General features: G+C 55.9%; 1 protein-coding gene across 5 annotated transcripts in view; it reads left to right on the top strand.

Annotated features, from left to right (window-relative positions):
* Dot1l (DOT1 like histone lysine methyltransferase) overlaps positions 1-27,200 on the top strand; it is a 57,257-nt gene that overhangs the window by 9,029 nt on the left and 21,028 nt on the right. For 4 of the 5 annotated variants that reach the window (XM_027952567.2, XM_071604263.1, XM_027952566.2 and 1 more), the window contains exons 2-10: positions 4,165-4,208; positions 9,486-9,560; positions 13,784-13,847; positions 15,271-15,499; positions 17,478-17,572; positions 18,267-18,329; positions 23,042-23,097; positions 23,826-23,905; positions 26,759-26,827. In XM_027952567.2, the coding sequence (XP_027808368.1) occupies positions 4,165-4,208; positions 9,486-9,560; positions 13,784-13,847; positions 15,271-15,499; positions 17,478-17,572; positions 18,267-18,329; positions 23,042-23,097; positions 23,826-23,905; positions 26,759-26,827 (775 nt within the window). Of the gene's footprint in view, positions 1-4,164; positions 4,209-9,485; positions 9,561-13,783; positions 13,848-15,270; positions 15,500-17,477; positions 17,573-18,266; positions 18,330-23,041; positions 23,098-23,825; positions 23,906-26,758; positions 26,828-27,200 lie in introns of those variants that run through there. The other variant, XM_071604265.1, reaches the window with a different exon arrangement.

The raw sequence follows: 27,200 nt of genomic DNA, 5'->3' as shown, positions 1-27,200 counted from the left end.
TTTGCCTGAGGGGTCAGTTACCCATAGTCAGCCTCTGCCCCAAAATACTAGATGGAGAATTCCAGAAATAAGCCACTTGTAAGTTTTAAATTGCACGTCATCCTGCATGGCATCCTTTGCCAGCACCTGCGTACTGTGTGTCCTGGCAGCCGTGAATGTGTCCCGCGGCTGTCTTGGTGCTGGACATGCTGCTGTGGTTCATAGTGCTTGTCCAGTGCCCTGCACTTCCTGGGTGGCGCTGCAGACCCACGCCTTGTGCGTGTGCAGTTGTGGTGGTTCTGCTCTGCCACTGCCTGTACTTCACAAGTTGCTGTACCTGTTTGTAAATTAAACTCTGCCACAGTCATCATGCTGAGGGCTTTGCCATGATCCACGCATCTATGGGGAGTCTTGGGAATGTTCCCTGCAGATTAAGGAGGGCGACTATGTATGGTTCAAGGTGGGAACAATTAAAAAATTTTTTTAGGGCTGGGGATGTGGCTCAAGCGGTAGCGTGCTCGCCTGGCATGCGTGTGGCCCGGGTTCGATCCTCAGCACCACATACAAACAAAGATGTTGTGTCCACCGAAAACTGAAATAAATATTAAAAAAATAAATTTTTTTTAGTTGGAAGATGGACACAATACCTTTTTAAAAAAAATGTTGTTTTTTAAATTTTAGGTGGACACAATATTTTTACGCGGTGCGAGGCAAGAACCCAGTGCCTCACATGTGCTAGGGGAGCGCTCTGCCGCTGAGCTGTAACTCAGGCCCATAATTTTGTTTGTGTTGATGAAGTGTTTTTTACTGTGGTGTGTGCTCTGCTACTGAGCTATGTCCTCAGCCTCTGTTGGGGAAGTTGTGGGTGTTCTCCACAACTGGAAACTGGGGCAGGGAAGCCCCTTGTGCCCGCCGCCTGGCGTTCCTAGTCCCAGCCAACTGTGAGGGTAGGTTTTTACCTGGGAGACATTCTCAGTTGCTTCTCTGGGCTGCGGGGCTGGTTTTCGTGAGAGGAGATTGGGTACTTGCTCAGAAGAAGGAGCTTCTGACCCTGGGCTGCGGGAGGATCTGACAGCGGGGTTCTCCCTGAATCCAGAGACCAGGGCTGTTCACAAACCAGGGCTCCTGGGCTCCCTCTCTTGGAGCCCTGAGTCACAGGAGGAGCACAGCTGAGCTGGGATCGGGCATTGCACTGTGCATGTCAGGGCTTTCTGTGGACAGAACGGGGGTCAGTGAGTGTTCACAGCTCTGTTCAATGCTGGGATCACAGGCGTGCACCCCTCACCTCAGTGAATTGGAGGGGGTTATGAGGAGCACCACAGGGGAGCTGGCCCAGGGCACTGCTAAGTTCTAGGCCAGCCTGGCAATGAAACAAGACCCTGCCTCAGAACACAAAGGGCTGGGAAGCTGGGTGTGGTGGTGTACACCAGTGATCTCTGTGAATGGGGAGTCTCACAAGTTTGAGGCTAGCTTTAGCAACTTAATGAGATCCTAACCAACCTGCGGGGACTCTGTCTCAAAAGGACTGGGGATGTGGCTCAGAGGTAGAGTATCCCTGGGTATACTCCCCAACGCCTCTCCACACACACACCCCCCACACACAGAAAGGACAGGAGAAGGTGTCTTACGACAGAAGGCTTCAGGCTGGGATGTAGCTGGGTGGTGGAGGGCTTGTCTGGCATGTGTGAGGCATGCCACCAAAAAAAAAAAAAAAAAAGAGTGTGTAGCAGAAAAGGCCACATAGTATGTGGGACTCCACTGGCACATTCCAGAGCAGGGTCTGTAGAGACAGGGAGTGTCAGACATGTGCACCACCATGTCGGAGAGATAACAGGGTGACTGCTGGCGGAAGGGTTTCTTTTTGCGATGATGAGAATGTTCTGGAATAGGATTTGGACCTGTTCTGGAATAGGATTTGGACCGTGGTGATAATTGTACAACTCTGGATACATTAGGTGAATAGAATTGATACGTTTTTTATTTTCCTGCAGGGTTGGGGATGGAACCCAGGCCCTTGTGCATGCTAGGCAGGCATCCACCACTGAGCTGTACCACAGCCTGAATTTACACTTTCTTTACTTATTTATTGGTATGTGGGATTTTTTTTTTTTTTTGGGGGGGGGTACTGGGGATGGAACCCAGACACTCAACCACTAAGCCACATCCCCAGCCCTTTTTACATTATATTTAGAGACAGGGTCCCTTTAAGTTGGTTAGAGCCTTGCTAAGTTGCTTAGGGCCTCACTAAGTTGCTGAGGCCAGGTTTGAACTCGTGATCCTCCTGCCTCAGCCTCCCGAGCTGCTGGGCTTACCGGCGTGCAGCACCTCACCAGGCTAATATGTGTTTTGGATATTGATATCCAGGACCTTGAGCATGCTAGGCAAGCTTTTTATTGTCCAAGTCGCATACTTTAAGGGCCAGTTGTATGGTCTGAGAATTATGTCTCAGTTGAGATGTTCTGAAACAAGACTCCAGGGTGTCTGGAGAGTCGTTCTGATGCTACTGAGTGCTCAGGTGTGCTCAGCCCTTTGCAGGGTCCTTTCAGACATGCTCTCCTTTCTTGCCAAGCATCCCTGTGGGGCAGGCACTGTCCCTTGCTGTAGAGCTCTGAAAACCATGGCTTGGTTGAGAGCAGGCACAGGCCTGGAGCTGCGCCTTTGAGCTGCTCGGCAGGAGCCAGTTGGTAGCACTGCATGGGCCTGGTCAGCCAGAGTGTGGTGCTGGCCCCAGGCCCCATGAGGCTTGACAGTCCTTCGTGCTCCACCCCACATGTATCTCTGACACTCCAGGTGCCAGGCTCAAATTCTAGTTGGTTTGCTCATGCATCCCAGGTGCCCAGGAGAGTCTGGGGTGACCTTGGGACAAGTATGGGGCAAGAGATCCAGTGTGCAGTAGCAGAAATAGTTCCATGGAGTTAGAACACGAGCCATGTAGCCTGGTGGTGTCTTTACTTTATTAACCATGTAGGAAATATTTCAGCACGTGCACTGTGAAGCTGTCATTGAGATTCTGTGTCCCCTTCTGCCCCCATCTGGAGATGCCGGGAGTGGTGCGCGCTTGTGGCCCTCAGTCTGCAGCAGCTGCCTTTCAGATGCTCACTGTTCGTGTGGCACGTGGCTGCGTGCTGGAGAGCTAGGGGCTGCACTGGGAAAGTCTGTGGCCCCTGGGGTGTGGTGAATGAGGTGCAGGAAATCTGGAGGCAGGGGCTTGAGCAGAGAGCTCCTGGAGACAGGGTGGGGAATGCTGCAGGTGCTCTGTCATGGCAGCCAGCTCCAGGCTGATGGAGAGCGGCTGTGGACGTGAATGTCGTGAGGCACAAAGGCCTTGGGAGAGCAGGGTGGGCTGGTGCTGGCGACGTCCAGATTTTGTCTTGCAGCTTCTCAGTCTGGATCCAGGGGCACCAAGGAAAGCATCTGGGTGTGTGCAGGTGTGCATGTGCCTGAACACCTCGAGGGTGAGGGTCCGGATCTTCAGGCATGGTCACTGTAGTGGGCGGGGAGCCACGGTCCTGTGTGTTTTTGGAAGGGAGTATGGCGAACCTGAGGAGTGGGCATTGCTCTGGGGTCTCTAACCAGGCTGGTAGGGAACACCCGCTCTGGTGCTGCTCCTCCTTTTTATCCTTTGCCTACTTTTTATCAGCATGTAGGGTACATGTATGTTGTACAAATAGTGGCCATGCTCCCGAGCTCTAGGGGCACCCAACTGGGGTGCTGGCCTTGGGGTGCAGAGGGGAGCAGGGATGAGGTCGGAGGTGGGTTTGGGGCTGGCGGACTTGGTTTCAGGTATGGTGTGTTCTGGGCTTTGAGACAGCTGCGCATAGGTGCTGGACAGTTGTTGTGATGCTGACCCCTGTTTACAGATGGGACGTAGATCTCTGCGGCTCAGCGACTTCGCAGCCCCTTGTTGGGCTTGTGTGGAGGCAGAATCACGGACAGACGGTTACTCTAGGCTAGGCTAAAGTGGCCCCTGGGAAGGCTCAGCTCAGGGGGCCACCACTGCAGTGGGTTGGCATCTACTTGTCCTTTCTTGAGGGTGGGCTCAGGAGCCACATCATTTGAGAAATGAAAAGAGGTTGGACACCATGGTGTGGTTACCAGGGAGATCAGTAGCCACCTCCATTCCCTGGGGTCGTGCCTGGAGGGAGGGCAGCTCGGTGGGCTAAGATGTTGCTTTGTCTTTTTCAGGACAAACATCATGATGCTGCTCATGAGATCATCGAGACTATCCGGTGAGTTCCGGGGAGGTGCAGAGCACTGTTGTATCGGGTGGGGGTGTCCAGAGTGCGAGGGCCCTGTCCCTGGTGGTTACAGGCCTCAACAGGGGAGCTCTCAGGAGAGGCCTCAAGGAGGGCCCAGGTGGCTCTGTGCTGTACTGCAGGCCCAACAGCCATGCTCTGTTCTTGTGGTCCACCACCCTTGACAGATAAAATGCCCGGGTTTTTTCTCTTTTTCCACCTGGGGATGGAGCCTGGGGTCTTGTGCATGCCAGGAGAGTGCTCTACCACTAGCTGCATCCCCAATCCTTTTAATTTTACCTTAGATAGAGTCTTGCTAAGTTGCCCAGGCTGGCCTTGAACTGGTGATCTTCCTGCCTCAGCTTTGTGGGTTGCTGGCATTATAGGCATGTGCCAGTGCGCCTGACCGTGCCCAGGTTATTTGTTTATTTTTTTGTACAAGGATTGAACCCAGGGATACTTAACCACTCAGCTGCATCCCCAGCGCTTTATTTTATTTTATTTTTATTTGATACGAGGTCTCACTAAGTTGCTTAGGGCCTCACTGAATTGCTGAGGCCGGCTTTGAACTTGTAATCCTCCGCCTTGGCCTCCCGAGTCACTGGTGTGTGCCACTGAGGGCTGCCCCTTACCCTAACACATCTGAGTGTTCAGAGAAGAGCCAGTGACAGTGGGGACAGGGAGAAAGGGGGCAGCTGCCTGTTCCCGAGAGCTGTGGTCAGGGATGGTGCCCTGGGAGGCCCTCTGGCCCACCCATGTGTGGAATTTGGGCCACTCCCCGTCAGGATGCTCCATTCAGGCCTGCAGCAAAGCTACACCTGTCTTGGGGCCCCTTTGCCCCCAGTAACGCTGTGCTCTCTGGCGGCTCCCTGAAGTGAGTGGACGTGGGCAGGGGGCCAAGCCCTAGCGGAGTGACTCACAGTGGTAACCTGGAGCATAAGGTACACACAGTTGATCAAAGTGAACACCTCCTGGGGGAGAGGGAGGGGTCCTGCAGCAGCTCTAGAGGGACAGAAGGGTCTGCTGGGGAGAACTGGGGCTGGAGTGAGCCCCACAGACAGGATCCACCTAGGTGTGGCACGTTCCTGACTTGACCTCTGAGAGGGTGGAGATGATTAGGGGTCTGTCTTACTGCCAATAAGGGGATTTCAGAGGGGGCCCCTCCTGCTCGGAGGGAGGGACCTCGATACTGAGCAGTGGCTGAGGTCTTTTTGGACATTGTTTACTGGGCCTCAGCCTTAACATGCAGCACTGGGCAGCCACCACCTGTGCCACACGGCTGTGACATCTCCATACTCGAGCTGAACGTGGTTGAACTTTGTGTGTATGGTAGTGATTTTCTGGTGTATCATTTTGTTGGGTCCCTGCAGTATCCACAGGGAGCAGGAACCCAGGAGTGGGGTGCTGGTGCCCGGGCTTTGTAGTGTGGGCAGAGGGCCCTGAAACCCATTCCTGTCCCCAGGCTCTGTCCTCCCTCTGCCTCATCAGTGCTAGAGCAAGGCCTCTGGGCCAGCTGTTGGGACCTTGCACTGAAGGGATCAGCCTGGGGTGGCCTCTTCCAGCACTGCCCTCCTCCATGCCCGTTTGGTGGTTCTGCTCTGCCCATGTCCAGTCTGGGGGCAGCGTATGTTCCCCAGGAAGGCCTGCTGGGCTTCTTACGCCTGGCTTTGAGTCTGCATCTGCTGCTAGGGAGAAGGACCAGCTGAACAGCCTCCGGGCTTCTGCTGCACAAGTGGAGTTTTTTTGCTTTTTTTGTGGTGCTGGGAATTGAACCCCCAGTCCTGCTTGTGTCTTTTTGTGGGGCTGGTGATGGAACCCAGAGCCTCACAAGTGCTAGGCAGGTGCTTCACTACTGAGCCACCCCAGCCCACTGTAGTGTATTTTTTTGGTCCTGGGGCTTGAACCCTGGGGTGCTTAACCACTGAGCCACATCCCCAGCTATTTTTATGTTTAATTTTGAGATGAGGTCCCGCTACGATACTTAGGACCTTGCTAAGTTGCTGAGGCTGGCCTTAAACTTGGGACCCTCCTGCCTCACCCTCCCAAGACACTGGGATTATAGGCATGCTCCTCCACCTCCCAGCTTCTTTCCTCTTTTTTTTTTTTTTTTTTTTTTTTTGGTGGTACCAGTGATTTAACCCAGGGGCAATTTGCCACTGAGCCATACATCCCCAGTCCTTTTTATTTTTATTTTTTAAATTTTGAGACAAAGTCTCACCAAGTTGCTGAGGCTGATCTTGAACTTGTGATCCTCCTGTGTCAGCCTCCAGAGTCTCTGGGATTGCAGGCATGTGCCACTGTGTCTAGCTGTAATATATTTCTTTATTTCTATACGTTGTCTTTACCTTTTTTTCTGCAGTTTCATTGCTTTTGGTGTACAAGTCTTCATATCTTTCATGAGATTACCCCCAAGTATATATGATTTAAGGCTATTTTAAGTGGCATTTAGAAACAATTTTTTAGGGTTAGGTGGTATAATTTAGTGATAGAGCATGTGCTTAGCATGTGTAAGGCCCTAAGTTTCATACCTAGCACCACAAAACAAAAGCAAACACGAGTTTTTAAACTCTGTGTTGGAAGTGTATATAAATATATTGACTTTTAGCTGGGCCTGGTGGGGCAGCCTGTCACCCAGTTACTCAGGAGGCTGAGGCTGGAGGGTTGCAAGTTCAAGGTCAGCCTGGCAACTTGCTAAACCCTGTCTAACAAACAAAAACAAAAACCCCATGGGGTGGCTCTGTGGTAGAGCACCTCTGAGTTCAATCCCAGCACTGTAAAGATAAACAGATTCCGTCTGCGTGTTGAGTACCGGTCGTGTGTCAGTGCGTCAGTGCGCGGTGCTCGCTCCACCAGGCTCTGATGGCCTGCCTCTCCGTGCTCCCTGGGTGCTCTGGTGGTGTGGTCCTGGGGCGAGTCGTGGCCTGCTGAAGTGCTCCCTCCAGCTTCTGCTTCCCTTTGTTCTTGGTCTGTAGGACAATGTGGACGAGAAGTGGCTGCAGAAGTCCTCACCTGATGACCGAGATGTGCCCAGTGGCCAAGGGCAGCTGCAGCCCTTCTGTGTCTTCTACGTGTGTGTGTGTGTGTGTGTGTGTTTTGCTATTCTGGGGATGGGACCCGGGGCCTGCACGTGGCATACAGGGTAGTCAGGCCTCTGCCACTGAGCGGACCCCAGCCCCAGTGTGAGCTGAGGATGAAGAGGGCCTGATGACACTAGAGGCACACTGAGGGGTCCCAGGAGAAATTGGGAGGGTTGCACTGCCCAGTGGCCCCAGAGGCTTTGGTTTTTGAGTTTGGGGGTCACCCCTGCCTCAGGTGTGGGATGCAATGAGGCTTATTTCAAGTGCTGGAAACTGGACACACTGTTGAGAGGAGGACTGGTTCCTGCTGTGCTGCGGGGCAGCGAGGACCATCGTGTGCCCTGTGGTTTCCTCGTGGCCTTCCTGGGAACCCACAGGCAGAGCTGACTGTGACCGTAAGCCCTTCACCAAGGGACGCCTCTTTCTGTCTCCAGCTGTGAGAAGTTGAGTGGCATGGTGTGCACCCTCTGCTTTGTGGAGATGGCCCTGCGCAGTCTTCATTCCTCCCTGGGATAGGCCCCATGGGTCTCCAGGGATTGGTGAGGCCTGCTCCCCAGACTGTTGCAGGACTTTTGTGTCTGTCCCTTAGGGTTGTTGGTCTGCACTTTTCCTTCTTGTAGCGCCTTTGTCTTTATAGTCCCTTGCCTCTTTCTGGTTTTGGTATCTGGGTAAGCCGACCTCCTGAAACTGAAAGGGTCTTTGTAGGATGATGTTTTCTCTTCTCCCTCTTCCCCTCCCCAGTCCTGGGGTTTGAAGCCTGGGGTGCTCCTTTTAGTCTCGAGCAGGGTCTCGCTAAGTTGCCCAGGCTGGCCTTGAATTTAGGATCCTGCCTAGGAGCTGGGATGGCAGGCCTGCAGCTGGGTCCTCTCCCGATGTGCTGGGTGGCACTCGCCAGTGGAGCCCTCTGCGCCTGCAGCTGCTTTGCTGGAAGGCATTTGGTCTTGGTGGTGGCACCCTGGGGCGTCATGCCTCCTCCGATGGCTCTGCCTCTGTCTCACTCTCCGAGGTCTGCAGGGTGCTGCCTTGGCGGGGCTGCACGGGCCCAGGGAGTTTTGCTCTGTAGCGGGCCAACACCTAGGTCCTGTCTCTTCACACAGGCCCCCGTCTCTCCCTCCCAGTGCTTGTTGAAAAAGCACCATTGTGGGCTGGGGATGTGGCTCAAGCGGTAGCGCGCTCGCCTGGCATGCGTGCGGCCCAGGTTTGATCCTCAGCACCACATACAAACAAAGATGTGTCCACCGAAAAAACTAAAAAATAAATATTAAAATTAAAAAAAAAGAAAAAGCACCGTTGTTGTTGTTGGACTAGTTTTAATTTTTCAGATGATAGCTTTTTAAATTTTTTTTTTAAAGAGAGAGAGAGAATTTTTTTTTTTTCAATATTTATTTTTTAGTTTTCGGCGGACACAACATCTTTGTATGTGGTGCTGAGGATCGAACCCGGGCTGCACTTATGTTAGGCGAGCGCGCTACTGCTTGAGCCACATCCCCAGCCCGAGATGATAGCTTTTTTAAAGTATCTAGTTGTAAGTTGCTTTTAGAGCTCCCTGATTTGAGCAGATTTCTCTCTAGATCCTATTATGGTAATTAAAAAAAAATCTTTTATATTCTTATCATAACATGTAAATTCATTTCACTCTGAAGCCTTTATTGAATTAGTGATTCACATTAACTTCATCATAAACTTTGCATTTGTTATAAAGCAATGCCTTCTTTCTCTCTTTCACATTTTGAGTTGAATCATGGGAGATTTAAAAAAAAGTTTGTTGTAGATGGACACAATACCTTTATTTTTATGTGCTGCTGAGGATAGAACCCAGTGCCTCACACGTGCCATGCAAGCGTTCTACCAGTGAGCTACAGCCCCAACCCAGAGATTTTTGTTTTTATATGTGAGAGCGAGTAGTGTTCAAGAAGGAGTGTAAGCTGGTTGCGGTGGCCTGTAATTCCAACAACCCTGGAGGCTGAGATAGGAGGATCGTAAGTTCCTGGCCAGCCTCCACAATTTAATGAGGCCCTAAGCAATTTAGTGAGACCTTGTCTCAAAGTTAAGCATAAAATGGCTGAGGATGTGGCTGAGTTGTAAAGCACCCCTGAGTTCAATCCCTGGTTTAAAAAAAAAAAAAAAGCTGGGGGGAGTGTAAAAATGATGTCTAAATAATGGTATTCTTTGTGGTCAACTGTTTGTGTTTCAGATGGGTCTGTGAAGAGATTCCAGATCTCAAGCTTGCCATGGAGAACTACGTTTTAATTGACTACGACACCAAAAGGTAGATGGAACCGGGTGTGGTGGCGCATGCCTTAATCCCAGTGCCTCCGGAGGTGGAGGCAGGAAGACCGAGAGTTTAAAGCCAGCGTCAGCAAATTATGGAGGCGCTAAGCACCCCAGTGAGACCCTGACTCTAAATAGAATACAAAATAGGTCTGGGGTGTGGCTCAGGGGTCGAGGGCCCCTGAGCTCAACCCTTGGTACCCCACCTAAAAAAAAAAAAAGAAAAGGTAAATGGAGGTACCTGGCTGCTTCCTCCGTGAGGGGGATGCAGCTCATCATAGGGACACATCCTAGAGTGAGTGACCTCTTCTTAGATGGCATGTGCTGATTCGAAATTCCTCTGTGGAGCTGGCTGTGGCCTCCATAGTCACTTTGGCGGGTGTGTCCATCAGGCGTTGGCCAGGGCTGCCAGCAAGGACAGAATTGGAGACTCCATGTCGCAGACACTGGCATGGTGTGTGTGGAGTCCCCCGAGTCTCAGTGACTCCTTCTATAGCAGGAGCTGCCTGCCAGAGTCAGTGTTTCCGCCAGCTGCTGCTGCCCTGGTCCGGGACAGCACTGGGCTGGGCCAGCCCTGTAGACCTCTTGGCTGGGTGTGCTCAAAGGGCGTGTCTCCTGCTGCTGCTGCTGCTGCTGGTGGTGGCACTTGTAGCAGTCCCCTCCCAGAACTTGGTTGGGGGGAGGGCAAGGCGTCTCTGCAATGCCTGCCTGGAACCCTGTGTTTTTGAGAGCAGGAGGGCCAGGCTGAGAGGGACAGAGCAGTCTCGCCTGCAGAGCTGCTTTGGGAGCTCAGAAGGCTCACTTGAGACAGGTTCAAGCCTAGAGTGACCACAAGCCTCTCATGGTCAGCATCTGGTGCTCTTTGTCTGACGTCACCTTCACTGTTCACCATGGAAGGGACCCATGCAGCGGGCCAGCATGTTGGCCTCGGTGACCCTCCCCAGCCCCGTGCCTCACCCTGTTGTGGGAACAGGCAGGGAATGGAGCTGCCTTCACTCCTGCAGGGCAGGGGCCCTGAAGATCCGCTGGCTCGCAGGGTACATCCATGTCGACCTGGTGCTGCAGGCTCTGAGGTCAGCCACCTCATGTCCTCACGCGTGGGTGTTCCTGGGACGCCACCTCAGGCTCTGTCTTGGCTAGCGTGGCTCACAAGACTCAGGGAATCACCTGTTATGTTTAAAAGTGGTTTGTTACAAAGGACATGAGAAAGGGTGCAGATGAGCAGCCAGATGGCAAGGTGCCAGGGGAGGTCCTGAACAGTCCCGCGGGAGGGTTCTGTCCCCTCGAGCCGGGTGCACCACCCCTCGCACCTGCATGTGCTCCCCTTGTGTTCAGGGTTTTTGTGGAGGCTCCATCTTGTAGGTACGGTTAGTCGCACCTGCAGCCCCCACTTCTCTCTGGTGGTTGGAGGTGGGACTGAGACCACCAAGCTTCTAGCCATCACTTGTACTTTCTGCTGCCAGCCGTTTCCGGAGCCCACCAGGAGTTGCCTCATCAGAACAAAAGGTGGCTGTCACTTGGTGTTCCTGGGCATGGGAACTCTGTCAGGAACCAGGGCATAGGCCAGAAGTGCTTGTTTGCCCCAGTACCACAGCCCTTCAGGTGGACAGCAGTAGAGGGCGGTGCTGGCCCAGCCCTCCCCTTAATCACATGCTGGGCTCCCCTGCCCCGTCTCCAGGCCCTCACGTGCCTGGCAACAGGCGTTTGGAGACACTTTGTTCACAGTGTGCTCCTACACAAGTGCTTGATGCTCTTGACTTCTGAATTCAGTTTACTCCTCTTTTTGACACTGGGACTGAATCCGAGGCACTGTACCACTGTACTGTACATCCCCAGCCCTTGTTATTATTATTTTTTTTTTTTAAGAGAGAGAATTTCTTAATATTTATTTTTTAGTTTTCGGTGGACACATCTTTATTTTATTTGTATGTGATGCTGAGGATCGAACCCAGCGCCCTGTGCATGCCAGGCGAGCGCGCTACTGCTTGAGCCACATCCCCAGCCCTTCATTTTTTATTTTAGATAGGACCTCGCTAAGTTGCTGGCTTTGACAAAGCTCACTGTCCTCCTGCCTCGGCTACCTGAGCAGCTGGGATTACAGGTGGACCTCAGTGCACCCGGCTCAGTCTGCTTTGGAAGAGAGATCAGGAGCAGGGTCAGTCGCATGGCACCCACCTGAGGGAATGTGTGGCTCCTGAGCACATGGGGGAGGTCCCCATTCTCTTTGCACTCTGGAGAAGCTTGCCAGAGATGTTTTTTTTTTTTTTTTTTAATATTTATTTTTCAGTCGTAGTTGGACACAACACCTTTATTTCACTTGTTTATTTTTGTATGTGGTGCTGAGGATGGAACCCAGGGTCTTGGGAGGAGAGCGTCTACCGCTGAGCCCAGCCCAGCCCCTTGCCAGAGGTTTTGAGTGGCTTCCAGTTGTTGAGGTTGAATGTGAGATGTAAAAATTGGAATCCAAGAACATAGAGATGGAAAATGGTGGCCTTTCTTGTTCACCCTGAGGTCTACATGAGGAAATGGCCCAGGGGTGTTGGTCCTGTCCTTCCACCAGGGGCCCAGGAGGGTGCTGGCCAAGGTGAGGTGTTACCCACAGAGGCGTGCGGGCTTCACTGCGGCCCCCCAGGAGGACTGTGCCCTGTGTGGGCCACCAGCTCTTGTCTGGCTGGTGGCCAGCTGCAGACCTTGGCGCGAGCTCTGGCCTGTGTGGGCCCCAGTTGCCCCAGCACTGAGGGAACAGGTCTTGGCTCTTGGTGGCCCGGCCCTTGTGAAGCAGCAGCAGTCGGAGTTTTCAGAGGCATTGTCCTCTTGTCCTTGGCTCTTGTGGCCTCTTCAGGCTCTGAGGGGGTCGTGCCATTGGTGTTCTTGAGTTGTCTTGTTCTTTTTGTTTGTTGTGGAGGTGGGGTCACCCTGTGCTGCCCATGCTGGCCTTGAACTTCTGGACTCAAGGTGGTCCTCTCCTGCTGAGAGGGGGGACTGCAGTGCGTGCCCCAGGTGGAGCTTTGTCTTGTTCGCTGCCCTGCTGTCCTGTGCAGTGCTGCCTGGGTGCAGCTTCTCCTGCTGGACCGAGGCAGAGCAAGACGCACCAGATGTGCAGCCAGCGCCAGGCTCCTCCTCCAGGCAGGGGTGGGGGACGGGCTGGTAGGTGTTGGACATCTGTCCTGTCTCTGTGACAAGGGTCTGATTAGCCTGCTTCCCCAGTCACCCCCAGAGGAAACCACTCCTGGGGTGGTCTAAGAGAGCCTGCAAGCCACCTCCCTTCCCAGGTGCAGCACTCCCCCTTGGCGTCTGATCATTGGGTCAGCTCATTCTCTAGAGGGGGCTGTGGTGGGCGCTGGGGGTGAGGCACCTTCCCTGGTCCTGCAACCCTGCTGGGCATGCAGTGGATAGCAGCTCCTCAAACAAATCGCCAGATTCTCTGGGAGAGCCAGTCGTAGCTGAGCTGGTGTTCTAGCCCAGGAGGCCGATGGAAGCTTGTGGGTGTGCTCATGTGGACTGGGGAAGTAGCTCAGCTGTAGAGTGCTAGCCTAGCACGCGTGAGGCCCTAGTTTGATCCCTAGCACTTCAAACGAAACAGAAATCCATCCAGACAAACCCATGTGCATATGGGTGGTCGGGGGCTGGAGACCAGCACCTGGAGCAAAGTCGCAGTGTTTGCTCTGTGTTAGGTTCTAACCTGCTCTACACGTCTTGGAATGTGTCAGAAGTTTCAGAAGCTGGTCCTAGACGGAAGCAATGTTGGTGTGAAGAGGGGTGCTGCCCTTATGCAGAGGAGGGCTTTCCTTGGCAGCTGCCCCCATACTATGCCTGGTGGCTTCCAGAGCGCTGGGGAGGAGACCTGCAGGAACGACGGGGGCTTTCTCCAGCCAGGAAAAGGAAGACCCTCCAAGGCCCCCACAGGGCCCGGGCCTGCTTTCCGCCAGCGTCAGCTGGCTGCGGAGTGTGAGCCCCTGGTTGTGTCTTGTCTGTGGCCCTCCCTTAAGAGCTGCTGCCTGATGTCCTGTCCTGAACGATGCCTGCTAGCCCACCTGACCTTGGCTTTGATGTGTGGGCCCAGCCTGGCCATGTTGTCCTTTGCACATTTTCTCCGCGGGACCCTGGCCAGGGTTGTGCCTGTGCTCCCTGCGAGGGGTCTGGTTCTCCTGAACTGTGCCCGTCTGAGGTTCAGGGTCATGTTCCAAGCTCCAGTGACAGCCTTTCCCTTACCTTTTTCAGCTTTGAAAGCATGCAGAGGCTGTGTGACAAGTACAATCGTGCCATCGACAGCATCCACCAGCTGGTAGGTCGCCTCAGTGCCCACAGGCTGTCCCTTCCCTGGGCGGGTGTTCCCTGTGAAGCCCTGGAGCGCTGCTGCTGAAACCCTCGGGGCAGGGGCGGCTCTGCTTTCTGAAGTGCACCCTCACGCACCTTGCCCCTGTGCTCTGCTACCTGTGGGCCATGGCAGAGACCTGGGCACTCAGTGGCCTTCCTGGCTGTGAGCTCTGCCTCCCCTGCTCTCCAGCAGGTGACACATGTTCTCCGTGCAGGCCCGACTGTGGCATGGTTTGTCTGACCTCACCGCCCCCCACACAGCTGAAATGCTGGGACCCTGTAGCAGGGGCTTGCTGCTTCCTGGGTCCAGGACCATCTGCTTTCTGGAGAGAGCAGGTTCTCTGGTGTGGGACCTCTTGAGAGATGCTCAGCTCTCATGAGGGACATGCAGTGACAGCCGGTTCCTCCTGGAAGGTGTTTCCACTGGGGAGGCAAAAGTGTGGAGTAGCGTGGCCTCGCGTCCCTCCCAAGCTAGGCTGCGATGCCCGTGTAGCTGGCTGGCCATGTAGCGTGTGCCACCCCGGGGCTCTCTCAGTGGGTAGCTGGCTTGCCGTTGCTAACCATGGGGAGGGTATTTGCATCAGCTGAGTTTGTAAGGGACCCTTGTGTGGGTCAGTGGTGGGCATGGGGCCTTCTTGTAGCTCTGAGGCTGGGCTGGGTCCTGGAGATGGGGCCATGAAGAGTCATGAGCCGAGCTGCACATGCACCCTCTTGTGAGGAGGCGGGTGCTGGGCCTTCAGTGACACCGGAGGGTTGGGCGTCATACCAGGGACTCTGGGTGAGCCATTGAGGGCCCGTGCATGAGCGATACCTCAGTGGCCAGCTTTTGGTTCTTGAAGCAGCTCGTGGCCCTTGTATGGCTGCAGAGCCCGAGTTGATGAGGCCAGACCACTGTCTTGCAAGGAACCATGTCCATGTCGGGGCCCAGGGCACAGGTGCTCTTGCACGAGATGGCACACTGGTGAGCAGTGAGGTGCCAGAGGCTGCTGGGACCCAGGCTGCACACTAGCAGGCACGAGCCCCGGATGAGCTTGGGGTCAGAGAGTGCTCTTTGGAATGAGGGCTGCAGCAGCCCATCTAGTCGAGCAGGAGGAGTGACAGAACGTGATCTATGCCTCTTTCCCAGCTGCAGAAAAGAAAGTCAGATGTACACTCCCAAGTATGCGGACACACTTTTGTACACACACACACACACACACACACACACACACACACTCCCTGCTTGCTACTGCTGCTGTTTCTCTTTTTGTGGTCCTGGGGATGGAACCCAGGGCCCCACGCATGTTAGGAAAATGCTCTACTGCTGAGCCACATCCCCAGCTCTCTGTCTTGGGGTGGCCCCTGTGGTCTGCCTGTGGCATTACATGTCTGATGCTACCTCGTGTTCCTAGTGGAAGGGCACCACCCAGCCCATGAAGCTGAACACACGACCGTCCAATGGGCTCCTGCGACACATCCTGCAGCAGGTCTACAACCACTCAGTGACCGACCCTGAGAAGCTCAACAACTATGAGCCCTTCTCCCCTGAGGTGTACGGGGAGACCTCCTTTGACCTGGTGGCCCAGATGATTGATGAGATCAAGATGACTGAGGACGATCTCTTTGTGGACTTGGGCAGTGGTGAGTTTTGGGTTGCATGACCTGAGAGGAGTTGTTTATGTCTATGCCTTTGTGCATGTCCCTGCGAAGAGTTTAACAGGGAGTAGGTGCTGGCTGAGTGTCCACAGCCCAGGGGAGAAGCTCCCAGGAATCACACCCGGTGCTTCCTGTCCAGGGTCTTCCATTGTGGCCTAGAGCTCAGTCCCTGACCCTTGGCCTGTGCTGGCTTTCTCCCCGTCTGCCTGCACTTAACATGGCCTGTGGGACTGCGCCTTGGCCAGAGGCAAGGGGAACTCAGCCGTCAGAGTTGTGGCTCTCTGGTCAGGGCTGTGAGGGCCTCACTCCCACCAGGTTCAGGCAGAAGCTCAGATGCCCGGCCCTAGGAAGGCTTTGCTTCCTGCTGTGTCCTCATAGGGCAGGGGGTGGAATGCAGGAAGGGGCCTGGCTTACCCCTTCCATCCAAGAGGGTGGAGTCCCCTTCCAAAGTCCCACCTCTTACACCTTACCATTTGGGATTATGTTTGCACATGAATTTTGGAGGGGATGCCATCTTTCAAACCTCAGCGTCTGCTGGAGGGTCTGTGCTTTGTGTCTGTCCTCTAGTACTGGGTATCGAACATCAGGGTGCTTGACCACTGGCCCACATCCCCACTTTTTTTTTGTTTGTTTGTTTGTTTTGGTACCAGGGATTGAACTCAGGGGTGCTTAATCACTGAGCCACATCCTCAGCCCTTTTGAATTTTTATTTTCAAACAGGGTCTTGGTTAAGTTGCTTAGGGCCTCGTTAAGTTGCTGAGGCTGGCTTTGAACTTTGGATCCTCCTGCCTCAACCTTCCGAGCTCTGGTGTGACCGCCCCCTCAGTAGGGTCCACCTGGTGGAGTCCCAGGTGGCCATGCCTCTCACACAGGCTGCCTTGGCCTCTGACACAGGCATGTGCCATCATGCCCGGCTTTTCTTGTTTTGTTTGCTTTTTGTTTTATTTGGAGATGGGGTTTCACTGAGTTGCCCAGGCTGGCTTTAAACTTGCATCCTCCTGCCTCAGCCTCCTGGGATAACCAGTGTGGCCAGTAGCCTGGCTCTGTTAGATTGAGTCCTGCACTCTCAGGCCTGGCTCGGGCCACCTCTGCTGGCATGGCTCTCAGTTGCATGCTCATTATTATTTGAGCGTGTCGTGTGCGGCCTGGAAAGGCAAGCTGGAGTCCAGCACTGACCCCATGTGAGGAAAGATGGTTCTGAAGGCCCTGCTGCATCAATGCCTTGACACTCAGGACCCCTGGATGTCTGCAGTGACAGTGTTCGCTTCTGCACAGGCCACTGGGTGTGCTGGCCCTGCAGAGACTCCTTGAAGTTGCAGAGATTGGAGACATCATCTCCATCTTTGGGGGGGGGGTCCACAGGCATCCCTTAGTCAGGTCATGCTGGACTTCCTGGAGGGCATTTCAGGCCTGCCAGGCTACCCACTGTTGGTGACTTTGGGTAACGGCAGAGAAGCATCTTTCTAGGTAGTGCTGTGCCTTCTCTAGCTGTGCTGTGTCTGAGCAGTGACCCAGGCAGCGTCCTCAGAGAGGATTCTGCCTTTGGGGGCCACAGAGGACTGCCCTGGGTGAGTGGATGGAGCAGAGACGTCTGGTGGGAGCTCATTTGAGGTGTTCCAAGTGACTTCAGAGTTCACAGTGGTTTTGAGGTGTTCTGTGGCCTCGACTCTTTTTTTTTTTAATATTTATTTTTTAGTTCTCGGCGGACACAACATCTTTATTTTTGTATGGTGCTGAGGATCGAACCCAGTGTCCCGCGCATTCCAGGCGAGTGCGCTACCGCTTGAGCCACATCCCCAGCCCATGGCCTCGACTCTTGATGTCAGTGGACATGATCATGTAGCTTGTGTCCTCGACTCTGGTGTGACCGCCCCCTCAGTAGGGTCCACCTGGTGGAGTCCCAGGTGGCCATGCCTCTCCCTCAGGCTGCCTTGGCCTCTGACACATCTTTCTCTGCTTGAAGGTGTGGGGCAGGTTGTCCTTCAGGTTGCTGCAGCCACCAATTGCAAGCATCACTATGGAGTGGAGAAAGCAGACATCCCAGCTAAGTACGCGGAGGTGAGTGGGGCCCGCGGAGGTGAGTGGGGCCCGCGGAGGCAGGGAACCCCAATGAGGGCAGACCTGCTGTGCCCTGTGCCCTGCTGCTCCAGGGCTTCCCCACCTGGGCATCAGTCTTCGCAGGCCTGGGAAGTTTAATTGAATCGGGTGTTCCTGTGTTTACAACCCCAGCCCCTCCCTGCAGATTGCCCCGTCCCTTAGGGAGAAGTTTTGGCAGGTCCCCTTGTGCCCTTGGTTCCATTCTCCTGGGATTGCACACCATGGGCATCTGGGAGGAGGTGACTGGTCCCCTCCTGGTAGAAGAATCATGCTTAGCTCCTCACATCTGCATACTCGACTCTCACTGCCCACTCCCCTCCTTGGCCATTCCCCCTCTTAGCAGTGGAGGATTGGGCCTTTGCTAGAGCCAGCCCCTCGTAGCCTCTGCCCAGGGTGGAGAGTCAGTTGGGCTTGGCGAGTGGGTGTACCTGAGCCATCACTCTGGCCTGCAGAAATGTGTGTAGCACCCTGGGGTGCTTCTCAGCAAGACTGCAGGTGGAAACTGACGTCCCAGACAGTGTGCTCCTGCCAGAGCAGGAGAGGCCGTGGGGTCTGCAGGCACCTGGGGGGGTGGGGGGTGTCGGGGTGGGGCCCTCCTGTGCCTTCCTGGCCTCCCTGGGTTTCTAAAGGGCTGTCTGATGTGTGTTCCTTCCAGACCATGGACCGAGAGTTCAGGAAGTGGATGAAATGGTATGGAAAAAAGCATGCAGAATACACAGTGAGTGCCATCGCTCCATGCCCGCGGCTACGACACCTGCCCCCTGCAGCTCTCCCATTCCGTCCACTATAGGGCCCCCGCCACTCCCGCATAGTAACATGGGAACTTTGCCCTTACTGCCTCTCTGGCCTGGGCCTCCATCCTTTAGGCAGTGTGTGGTCACCGTGAGCCCTAGCAGGAGGAGGACTTGCAGTTGGTGGGCCTCCTGGAAGTCCCTCTTCCGTCTTGTCCTTGAGGCCTGAGGGCTGCCTTGGGGCGGGCCCAGCTCTGCTGCCCTGGCTGTGTTAGCAAAAGGCGCCTGGGTGGGTGGAGTTCCTCTCCACCCCCGCTGCACAGGTTGGTTGCTGTTGCAGGGTCCTTGTGGACGTGTCACAGCCCATGTGCATGTGAGTGTGTGGACCCCTCTGGCCAGTGGCCAGCTGATGGGACACTCATTTTTAATCTTAAACTGTTGCTTTTTAAGTCTTTTCTTCAGTGCTGGGGATGACCCCAGGGCTCACGTCTGTTAGAGGCAAGTGCTCTGCCCCGAGCCGCACCATGCTTCTGGCCTGCTACTGGCGATGGTCAGGAAAGTCCAGCTGGCCTTGGCTTCTCTTTGCTGAGGTTTTGCCCCTGTGCTGACAGCAGTGACATCTGCAGTCCTTTCCTCCAGTGGCTGTGGGGTTTTGGCATTGAGTAGCTACACCAGCTTCTAGTACTGAGTTAGGAAATCCTTCCTCTGCTTCTGTCCTGTTCTTCCCAGACCAGGACTTCAACCCTGGGCAGGGGATACAGCTTGCCTTCTTTTCTTGGTGACAACCTTTTGTACATCCCGACCCCCCCCCCCCCCCCCGCCCCCTCACTGAGAGGTGAGGGTGGAACCTGTGGTCCTCTTGCCTTTGCACGTCCGAGGGCCTCTGGGTTTCCCCGGGATGGGGAGGCAGCAAGCCGCTCAGCTTCCATTTCCAGGACACCTGTTCCCATCCAGGGCCTCTGTCTCCTGGAAAGTTCCCAGCTGAAGTCCCAGCTAGGTCACCAGGTTCTCAAGATCCCCGAGTAAGAGGTGCACAGGGTTGGACTCACAGTGTGCTCCACATTTCTGCTGAGAGTTCAAGCACATGCTTGGAAGTTCTCATCGCCGTGTTTCCCAGAAGGAGCCCCAGTCAGTCTCCTGGTGGCCTCCTGTGTTTTCACTACCAGAAGAAGAGAGGGAGGGACAAGGGGTCAGGTTCTGGTCGTCCCCTTTCCTTCTCTTCTTGTCGTCACTGAGGCCTGCCAGGCCTTGGGTCAGCTTGTGTGTGAAGTCATGGTGTCGCACCTGGCCCATTTCCACTGTCTGCATTTCCTGGGGGCTCATGGGGCTCACTGTCCGTGCTGGTGGCTCCTGATTTATGGCTAGGAACAGAATTTTGGGGGAAAGAACTCCCTCCCTCCTGGTCTGGGTGATACCATAAACATCAGAGCAGAGACAGCAGGCCTCTTGCCAGCCTCGGCCCCCAGCTCCACGTGCCCTCATGTGGGCAGCATCCTGTTTTGCAGGCAGACCTTCTCAGGGAGGTGTAGCTAGAGGATGCCCCTGGCTGTTTGAATGCCAGTTTTGGCGGGAACTTGTGTCCTGATTTTTGAAAAAGCCTCTGAGTAGCTCTTTGTGGCTCTGACACAGCGCCCTGGTTGGCAAGCCTGAGTCCCATCTTCCGTTACTCAACAAGGGAAGAGGAATAAAGCCAGGAGGAGCCTAAAAATAGCGCAGTGTGCTTTCCCAGACTCAGAACCACCTCATGGGCTCGGCACCCTCCCCCAGCTCCTTGTAGAGGCTGGGCTCACAGACTGCCCTGCGGCTCTGCGCCTGCCGCTCTGTTCCCTCCTGCGGCTGCAGCGGAGTCCTGCTCCCTGGAGGCTGCCGCTGCTCTTGCCTGCCTCAGCTTCTACCCATGAGCCCCATCTATCCTCCAGAGCCCTGGAGCCAGCTTTGGGGCAGAGACACCAGGCCAGTCTCCCTTGTGTCGTTGGCGCTTTGTGGTGGCCTGGTGCTCAGCAGATGTCATGTGTTCAGAAGGCAGACCCACCGGCACCCTCTGTGGCTGTGGCCTCGGGATCCCTGTGTGGCTCCGCCTCTGCCCTGTGTGGTGGCTGTCCTTCTGGGGGATGCGCTGGGGCTGGGACAGCTGTCCCCAAGGTGGGCTAGCTGCCGCAATGCAGCCCGTGGAGGCCCCGCAGCAGCAGCCCCACCCTCAGCTCTCTGCAGGCGCTGGCATCTCTTACCCTTGTTTGCTCTGGGCCCAGGCCACCCTGGCCTCCCTATGTGCCGGATGCTATCAAGAGGTGGGCTGTGGTGTGTCCATGTTGGCTGGTTGGCTGTTCTGCATGTAGGCAGAGTAGCTAATCCCCAGGGTCAACTCATGGACATGCTCTTTTTTTTTTTTTTTTGCTTTAGTTGTAGATGGACACAATATCTTTATTTTACTTGTGTATTTTTATGTGGTGCTGGGGATTGAACTCAGTGCCTCATGCATGCTAGGCAAGCACTGTGCCCACTGAGCCACAACCTGGGCCCCCGGACATGCTCTTTTGACAGGGGCCCTCACCCACCAAGATGGTGGTTCCAGCCCTCCCTGGGTTTGCGCGTGGCCTGCCTGAATCTCCTGTATGCGGAGACTTCACAGGGCTGGGTCTGTCCTACAGATGAGGTACCGGCCCCGCTGCCAATTAGACGGTGGTCTCCATGCCCAGGGTGGGGTGCAGTGGCCACAGGCTGCGTGAGGCACAGCCATGCAGTGAGAACATCCTCCGTGCCGGTTCCACACCCGCCACCTAGTTTTCCTTTGGCCTTTGCTGCATCAGCAGGACTCTGAGACACCCAGCCAGCTTTAGTTCCCACCTTGGGGCCTGGAGACTGGGAAACCGTCCATCTGCTCTTCATCAAGAGTGCTTGGCCCCAGCAGCACCCAGGCAAGGAAGGCCCAGAGCGGGGCCGGGTGCAGGAGCAAGCCTGTCCCCAGGAGCGCAGCCCTGTGGGAGGGTAGGAGTGAAGTCGGGTGGTGCTCATGGGTGCTGGGCAGTGGCTTGGCGGTGGTCTGCCATGGATGGTGAGCTGTGAAGGAGAAAGTCCACCCCAGAGGGCTGAAGGTGTTGTATTGGAATCCAAGGCCCCCCAGATTGGGTGATCCTCTGGGAGGACCCTAGGACGCGGCACGTGACTGTCCTTACTGCTGTGGCTTTCACATTGACAGGAACGAAACAAGGGCAGTGTGGGCAGAGGCCGGGGGGAGCTGGGGAGTTCAGGCAGGGCTTCCGGAATCCTCTCAGTGAGTCATGTAGGACACGTGTCACTCCCAGCAGCAAGCCGATGTGTGGAATATTGTCATCTAGCGCACAGACCTATTCCCTAGGCACTTGGTGCTTCTACCTGTGACATGCTGACTTCAAAGAGAGGCAGGCATGAATTATGTGCCCAGGCCTGACGTGTCTGCGGGGCCAGGGCTGGGTATGGAGCTGGGAAGACGGAGACGTTAGGGTTGGCTGGAGCCAGTGCAGTGTCCTGCCCCTGGAGAGGCTCAGGGTGGCCCTCCTGCTCCCGTCTCCCACGGTCACGTCTCCTCCTGTCTCTGTGCTCATGTGCAGCTGCTCTGGCTTGGGTGTGACCTTGTCACATCAGATAGCAGTGTCTTGCTGTCCTGAGAAATGCTCTGGATGGGACATGGGGCTGTGGGCGCTGTGTGAGCAACATTGTCCTAAGTCACCTCACAGATGTGGGGAGTCTGATGGGCGCTTCTGCTGTGACTCATTAGCTGTCCCCACCCCTTCCCTAGCTCGAGGACCCAGGAATGCCATGTCCTGTCTCCAGACCCTCCTGTCCTAGATGTTCCCTGTCACTGGAGTCACATACCGTGTGGTCTTTGTGTCTGGTTCCCACTGAGCACGAGGTCCTCAAGGGCCATCCCCCTGCAGGTGTGCATGGACGCCCACGTGGAGTGTGGCACATGTTCCTGCCTCTGGGGCTCCCGCCTCGCAGTGGAAATGGCTGCTGTTGGAGAGCACACGCCTCGCGTCTTGGCTTTCCAGATGTGATGGCCCTGGGCAATTGGTCGCAAGACCTGGCCTTAGGAAGCCAGAAAGGAGCATTAGCCTCCCAACAAGAACCGCTGTGCAGCTTGGGTTGTGGGGACACTGGTGCCGGGTCACATGTGTAGTGAGCGGACAGAGGTCCCTCAGCGGGGCCGGCTTCCCCTGCTGTGTGTGCGTGTCGTGGGCACTATGGGGACAAGAAGGGCGCCCTGGGCTTCCCAGCCCTGCGGAGCTGCCTCAGGGAGGCCCTAGTGGGACTGACACAGAGCCTGCCCAGGGCTGCCCCTGGAGGGCCCAGCCACAGCGCAGGCCCATCCTGGGTCCACAGGCCCTGTGGGTGGGCTCCAGCGAGAGCATGGACACAGCATCACGGCTGTCAAGTACATTCCTTGGTGTGGCTGTCACCACTTCCCACCCAAGCTGGTCTGCCCCCCTCCAGGCCCTGAGTGGTCGCGGGCTCTGCCCTGCTCCGGCATCCTGGCTGGGCTCAGCTCACCTTGCTCCGGCCCGCTGTAGCACAGGTGGCGGCTGGCAGGCCTCGGCCTCTCTTGTGTTCTCCCCCCGGCGGCTACTCCTCTCAGGTGTTCCTCACAGCAGCCGGGCAGGGGCAGGACTGTGGGACTGCACGAGACCCATGCGGGGAGTAAACGGTCTCTTTTCTTTCTCAGCTGGAACGAGGCGATTTCCTCTCAGAAGAGTGGAGAGAGCGGATCGCCAACACAAGGTACGGCTAGTGCGGGCACGTGGTACCCACGGGCATGGGGCATCCCATCGCCCTTGAGGACCCGGGCGGGCAGCCCCTTTCTTATGCTGGCCATCTGGGTCTGGGTCACTGTCCACCTCGTCGTGTCTGAGGAGTGACAGAGCAGCCACTCGTAGAGAGTGTGGAGTGTGCTTCTCTGTGGCCCCAGCCCAGCTGCCATCTCTATCTCAGCCTGTCAGGGCTTGACTCTGGCTCCTGGACTGTCCATGCTCAGTGCCTGCAGGGACAGTGGGCATGAGACCCAGCCCTGTCTAGGTCTCTAGGTGCCTTCATCGTGGGCATATGCCATCCAGCTTTGCATTCTGTGTGCTGGTGACAGAGTGTCCACTTTTTGTGTCCATCTTTTGCATTCATCCCTGCCAGGCCTTCATGGCTCTCCACCTTGATCACAGCCCTCCTGCTTCCCCCTGTCCAGTCCTCAGGGATGTCTGACCTGGTGTGATTGCTAGTGGACGTTTCCAGACACTCTGGTTTTAAGACTGCCAGGGTTCAGGGGGGCCCCTGGCCAGGGACACGAGAGCGCCTTGTTCCGGCCCTGTGCTGCTGCTCTGCTCTGCTCTGGTGGCGCCCCGGGGGGCAGGTGGGGTGTGGGCAGCGCCTGGTAGTGGCTGGAGGCAGGCCGTTGCCACGCTGGGACTCTGCGCCTGGAGTGGAGCTGTGGCTGACTCAACTGGAACATTGTTTTGCAGTGTTATATTTGTGAATAACTTTGCCTTTGGTCCTGAGGTGGATCACCAGCTGAAGGAGCGGTTTGCAAACATGAAGGAAGGTAATGCACCCCTCCACCAGGCCCTCGCAGTACAGGGCTCCGCACAGACAGCCCCTGCTGAGGGCTGAGGTCGCGGTGTGCGCAAATCTTGGCCTGGGTTTTCTCTTTGGAACAAGTGAATCCACTGCTGTGGGCTTGAATCCTTGTGCCCAAGGTGCGTCTGCCTAGGGCCCTGCCTCAGATGCCACTGCCCTCCAGTGCGGCAGGCAGGCAGATTGGGAGTCTCCCTTGACAAACCTTGACGTGTCCCCGGCCCACAGTGGCAGGCTGCATCAGAAGCCATGGACTCTGCATGGCAGGGCCACGGTGGCTCTTGCTAGTGTAGCTAAGGGCAGAGCTGCCTGCTGCCGCTCTTTTATTTTTGGTGGTGCTGGGGACTGAACCCAGGCCTGTGCATGCAGGGCATGCGCCTAGAGCTGAGCTGTGTCCCTAGCTCCCGACAGAGCTGCTGCTTGTCCTCCTGCCTGCATCTTCCTGGGGCTCTCATGGGGCCAAGCCCAGGAGGTATGGGGCAGCGCTGCCCCTTGCCTGCTGCTCGCCAGGCTGCCGCTGCTCCCCCTCCTCTGCCGGCTGTTGTTCTGTCTGCTGCTGCTCTGAGTTCCCACGTGTCCTGGGCGCCGGGAGCCTGCTTCCTGTCGCTTGTTCTCGGGAGGCCCCAGGCCAGGAGAGACTGTGGGGAGGCTCTCCTCCATGGTTGTCGTCCCGCTGTCAGGCAGACTGAGTGGACAGGCTAGCCCAGCATCAACCAGACGGCCCCAGTTGTGGGAAGCACTGGGCCTGGGCCTGGGTGTGCAGGGCTGTGAGTGCAGCCCTGTGTGGAACACTGTCCACAGTTACTGTAGAGTCAGGGGTGGCCAGTGCCACGCTGCATCCCTGAGCGGCCCTCAAGTCCCTCCTGAGGACTGGGGTCACCAGTGTCAAGTGCTGCCTGCACCCTCAGAAGGAAGAGACTCCTTTTGGACTCCACAGCTGCCTTTCCGTCTGCACTCACCTATGGGCACTGCCTGGTGGCTGCTGGGGTCACTTGCTCTCTGACATTCTCACCTGTGTTCTTTTCTGTGGCCCTAGGGGTGGCACCTGGGGCTTTGGCATGCAAGACGGGGCTCCCCCATACTCTGGCCACACTCAGGCCCACCCCCCTCCTAACCTTGCCTGTGTCGGTGTTGAACTGTAGTCTAGTGGGGCATCCCACGTCTTGCACTTGCCCTTCCATGTGTGTTGACCTGTCCCTCGCAGCCAGCTGTGCTGCGTGACAGCCCTTCGTGGTAACAGGTGCCCTCAGAAGGCGCTCACTTGCCTCGGTGGATCCCTTTGGGTCTGGGATCACGCAGGATGTTTACGAGGGGTGGTCACTGGCGATGCTTGCTGCCCGCGTGCTTGTGGGGTGTGTGGGGCACGGCTTCCTGCTGCTGTTCATGGCCTGGGTGCGCAGTGGGGAGCAGGCTGTCGTAGTGGTGTTCTCTGCAGCTCAGATGATTCAGCCTCGCTGGCTCCATGGCCTTCTGACAGGACCCTGCTCGTCAGGGTCTGGCTCCTTCCTGGCACAGCAGGACCTGGCCAGGCCTGTGGCAGCCCAGCCCAGCCCAGCCCAGCCCAGCCCTCCGGCTGGGGGTCGGGACTTAAAAAGCAAAGGCAGGGTGGGTTGTAGGGCTGGGTGCTGGTGTCCTGCGAGTGTGTGCGCACAGATGTGCCCAACTGGATGATGTTTGAATTTTCTAATTTAAATTTCACGCTCTCATCTTTGATTTTAATTGACTTTTGTTATAATAAAAGGTTTGGGCTGGGTGTGGTGGCTGGACCTGCCATCCCAGGGACTCTGGAGGCCAAGGCAGGAGGATTGCAAGTTCAAGGCCAGTCTCAGCAACTTAAAGAGAACCTGTCTGGGGATGAAATGTCTTTAAAAATAATAAATAAATGAATAAAGGCCAGGGTTGTGGCTCAGTGTTAGAGTGCTTGCCTATCATGCGTGAGGCATGGGGTTTGGTCCCCGGCACCACATAAAAATAAAAATAAAGGCATTGTGTTCACCTACAACTAAAAAAATAGAGAAAAAAAGGGGGGGGGCTTAGTGCAGCTCAGGGGGCTGGCTTCGCCCCACGGCTGCGCACACGCACACAGCTTGGCTCCCAGGGCAGCGGCATGTCTACGACCTGTTTTTCTTCTTTTTTTTTCCATTTTATGTGAAAAGTTGTTTCATAATGGCGACGAGTATTGATATTTACATCAGCAATGAATTTAGTGAAATCGAGGGTTCCCTGTGGCTCTTGTGGCCCTTGGACTTTGTCGTCTCTCTGGGCACAGTCAGACCGCTGTCTGTGTGGCTGTTGCTTTCATCTCCCCAGGCTTCACTTCGAGTGTGTGGCCACGCATCCCAGCCCTGCCCAGGGCCTCCCCATCCCCGGGGCCCGTGCTGGCCCTTCGCACACACTTGTGTCCCCTTTCCTCAGTTGGCCGCGCCCCAGGAGAGGTCCGCCAGGCACTGCTGTTCCCAGCCTGGCTTCCTCCTCCATGGGTGGCAGTCCCAGGTCCCCAGGCACTCTGTGTGCTTGGTTATCAGAACCCGTGTGGACCCTGCAGTCGGTGGTGGCCGTGCCGTCTGGTGCGCCTCCACCTCGGGCAGCAGGTTCAGGGACGCACCGGGGCTGCGTAAGGAAGGGCAGCCCAGTGTGTTTGAAGGAGGACTCTGGGACAGGTTCACCTGGCAGCCGAGGGCTCGGTTTCCTTCCTCTGAGTGGGTGGGCGGGACTCGAGTCCCGGTGCTTGTCTCCTTGGTGGCCTGCTCTGAGCTGCAGTTTGGGTCACGTGTATGCATCTGTTTTCCCACGAGTGGTACCAGTCTCCTTTGTGTTTCAGGTGGCAGAATCGTGTCCTCGAAACCCTTCGCACCTCTGAACTTCAGAATCAACAGTAGAAACTTGAGTGGTAAGCAGCCCTCACGTTGCTGGGAGACTGAGCAGGGCAGAGTCACACAGGCAGGCGTCAGCCACAGTCTCCCTGGCACTGCAGGCTGCCAAGCAGTGTCCTGATTTCCCTCTGCCTCACGACTCCCCAAGTCCTGATGACCACGCTTCGTCTGCTGTGGTCCAGTGTCCCCTGGGAGCAGAGTCACCCAGATGAGACCCGTGGCTCTGAGGAGGTGCTGAAGGATCAGGGCCCTGTGGACAAGGAAAGGCTTTGGCATGGAGGCCTAGGTCGCCTCCACCAGCTGCCCATGCAGGGGAACCTGTGGGCCCCTCCCTTGTCCTCTGGGCACAGCCCTCCTCTCTTCTCAGGGTTGCGTGTTCAGAGGTGCTGG

Source organism: Marmota flaviventris, chromosome 1 (assembly GCF_047511675.1).
Source record: "Marmota flaviventris isolate mMarFla1 chromosome 1, mMarFla1.hap1, whole genome shotgun sequence".
In the NCBI taxonomy this organism is placed as follows: domain Eukaryota; kingdom Metazoa; phylum Chordata; class Mammalia; order Rodentia; family Sciuridae; genus Marmota; species Marmota flaviventris.
The sequence above is the reverse complement of the archived record's forward strand: the minus strand, read 5'-3'. Positions and strand labels throughout refer to the sequence as shown.